The 1643-nt window shown below is 48.4% G+C and overlaps 1 protein-coding gene across 1 annotated transcript; it reads left to right on the forward strand.

Moving 5' to 3' along the window:
* Positions 1-12: 12 nt before the first annotated feature.
* Positions 13-1630, forward strand: M431DRAFT_11962 (hypothetical protein; the record flags this gene model as incomplete). The annotated part of the gene is made up of 2 exons (XM_024912077.1): positions 13-1572; positions 1619-1630. 2 exons carry the CDS (start codon positions 13-15, stop codon positions 1628-1630), a joined length of 1572 nt encoding a protein of 523 aa, XP_024766929.1.
* Positions 1631-1643: the final 13 nt, after the last annotated feature.

Consider the following 1643-nt stretch of genomic DNA (forward strand, 5'->3'; position numbering starts at 1 on the left):
TTGAGGGGCCGAATGTTTAGGTTGTCAGGCATCAGAGGCAAGAAGAGAAAACGAGAAAGCGATGACGGATGCTTTCATCCACAAAAAAACAGACTGCTCAAAGGAGGCGCGATCAAACATGTCACGGAGGAGGAGATAAAATACGACGATGTGAAGCCTCGCAGTTTACGTGAAATTCTGTACCCTGAGCTCGAATCTTGGGGCATAGATCCCGCAGACTGGCCGACATTTGCATTGGAAGAGCTAGAGGCTGAGCAGGAAAAGGAGAGAAAGAAGAAGGAGCAGGAAAAGGAGAGCTTTGGAGACTCTACATCGGACTTGAGCGACACATTGGACAATCTCACAATCTTCGATGGCGACGACACTGTCATGCGTACGCCTTATACGAGTTCTGAGTTTGGTAATGATTCCGAAGTATCTATGATGGAAAGCATTTCGGACTGGGGAGATTTTTACCGTGCAAGAAGACGCGATTCAGACAGCTCAATCACAATTCCTCTTTGCATCGATGTCGACGATGTCGATATGGATGAACTTCCTATTGGTAGCGGACGGGGATTTATACCGCCACAACTGGATCTGGAGCCGGGCTTGACGGGCCAAATGTCGGGATTTCCTCTTGCCGGTCAAGTTCCTGTTGTCCCTGAAGGCGCCACCTTGAAGGAATTATGTTCTCTTCTCGGTCAAGTTCCTGTTGTTCCTGAAGGTTTCATCATGAACGACTTATTTGGTCTTCCCGGTCAGGATCCTTTTATTCCTGGAGATGTCATCCTGGAAGAATCATTTCCTCCTTCCGGTCAAGCTCCTGTTATTCCTGAAGATGTTATCCTGCAGGAAGTGTTCCCTGCTCCCGATCATGCTCCTGTTATTCCTGGAGATGTCATCCTGGAAGAACCGTTCCCTCCTCCTGATAATGCTCCTGCTGTTTCTAAAGATGTTATCCTGAAAGAATCATTTACTCCTTTCCGTCAAGCTTCTCTTTTTCCTGAGGACGTCATCTTGAAAGAATCGTTTCCTGCTCCCGATCATGCTCCCGTTGTTTTTGAGGATGCCATTCTGAAAGACTCGTTTCCTCCTCCCAGTCAAGCTCCTGTTGTTCCTCAAGATATCATCTTGCAAGAAGTATTTCCTCCTCCCGGTTATGCTCCTGCTGCTCCTGAAGGTGTCATTCTACAAGAAGTGTTGATTCCTCCCGGTCAGGCTCCTGTTGTTCCCGAAGATGTCATCCTGCAAGACGTGTTTCCTCTTCCCGTCCAAGCTCCTGCTGCTCCTGAAGGTGTCATCCTACAAGAAGTGTTTCCTCCTCCCGGTCAAGCTTCTATTGTTCCTCAAGATGGCATCCTGAATGAAGTGTTTGGGCAGTGGGTACCATACCGCATGGAGGCGCCTCCGAGATCTGAGTATAGTGTGGAAATGAACGACGATGCAAGTGTTAAAGCAGAGACAGAAGCGAGCTGGGAGACAGCGACGGAAAGGGGAATCGGAGCCGAAAATGAAGCTGCAGCCAAAACAGAAACCGAGTTTAGGCCATATGTGGGAATCAAAGTGGAAGAAACAGGAACAAGAACGGCAGTGAGCAAAGCAAACGTCGGCAAAAGGACTTATGACGAGTTCGAAGAAGCCGAGATAGAAGACGCAGATGC

This window comes from Trichoderma harzianum (genome assembly GCF_003025095.1).
Source record: "Trichoderma harzianum CBS 226.95 unplaced genomic scaffold M431scaffold_444, whole genome shotgun sequence".
Taxonomy (NCBI): domain Eukaryota; kingdom Fungi; phylum Ascomycota; class Sordariomycetes; order Hypocreales; family Hypocreaceae; genus Trichoderma; species Trichoderma harzianum.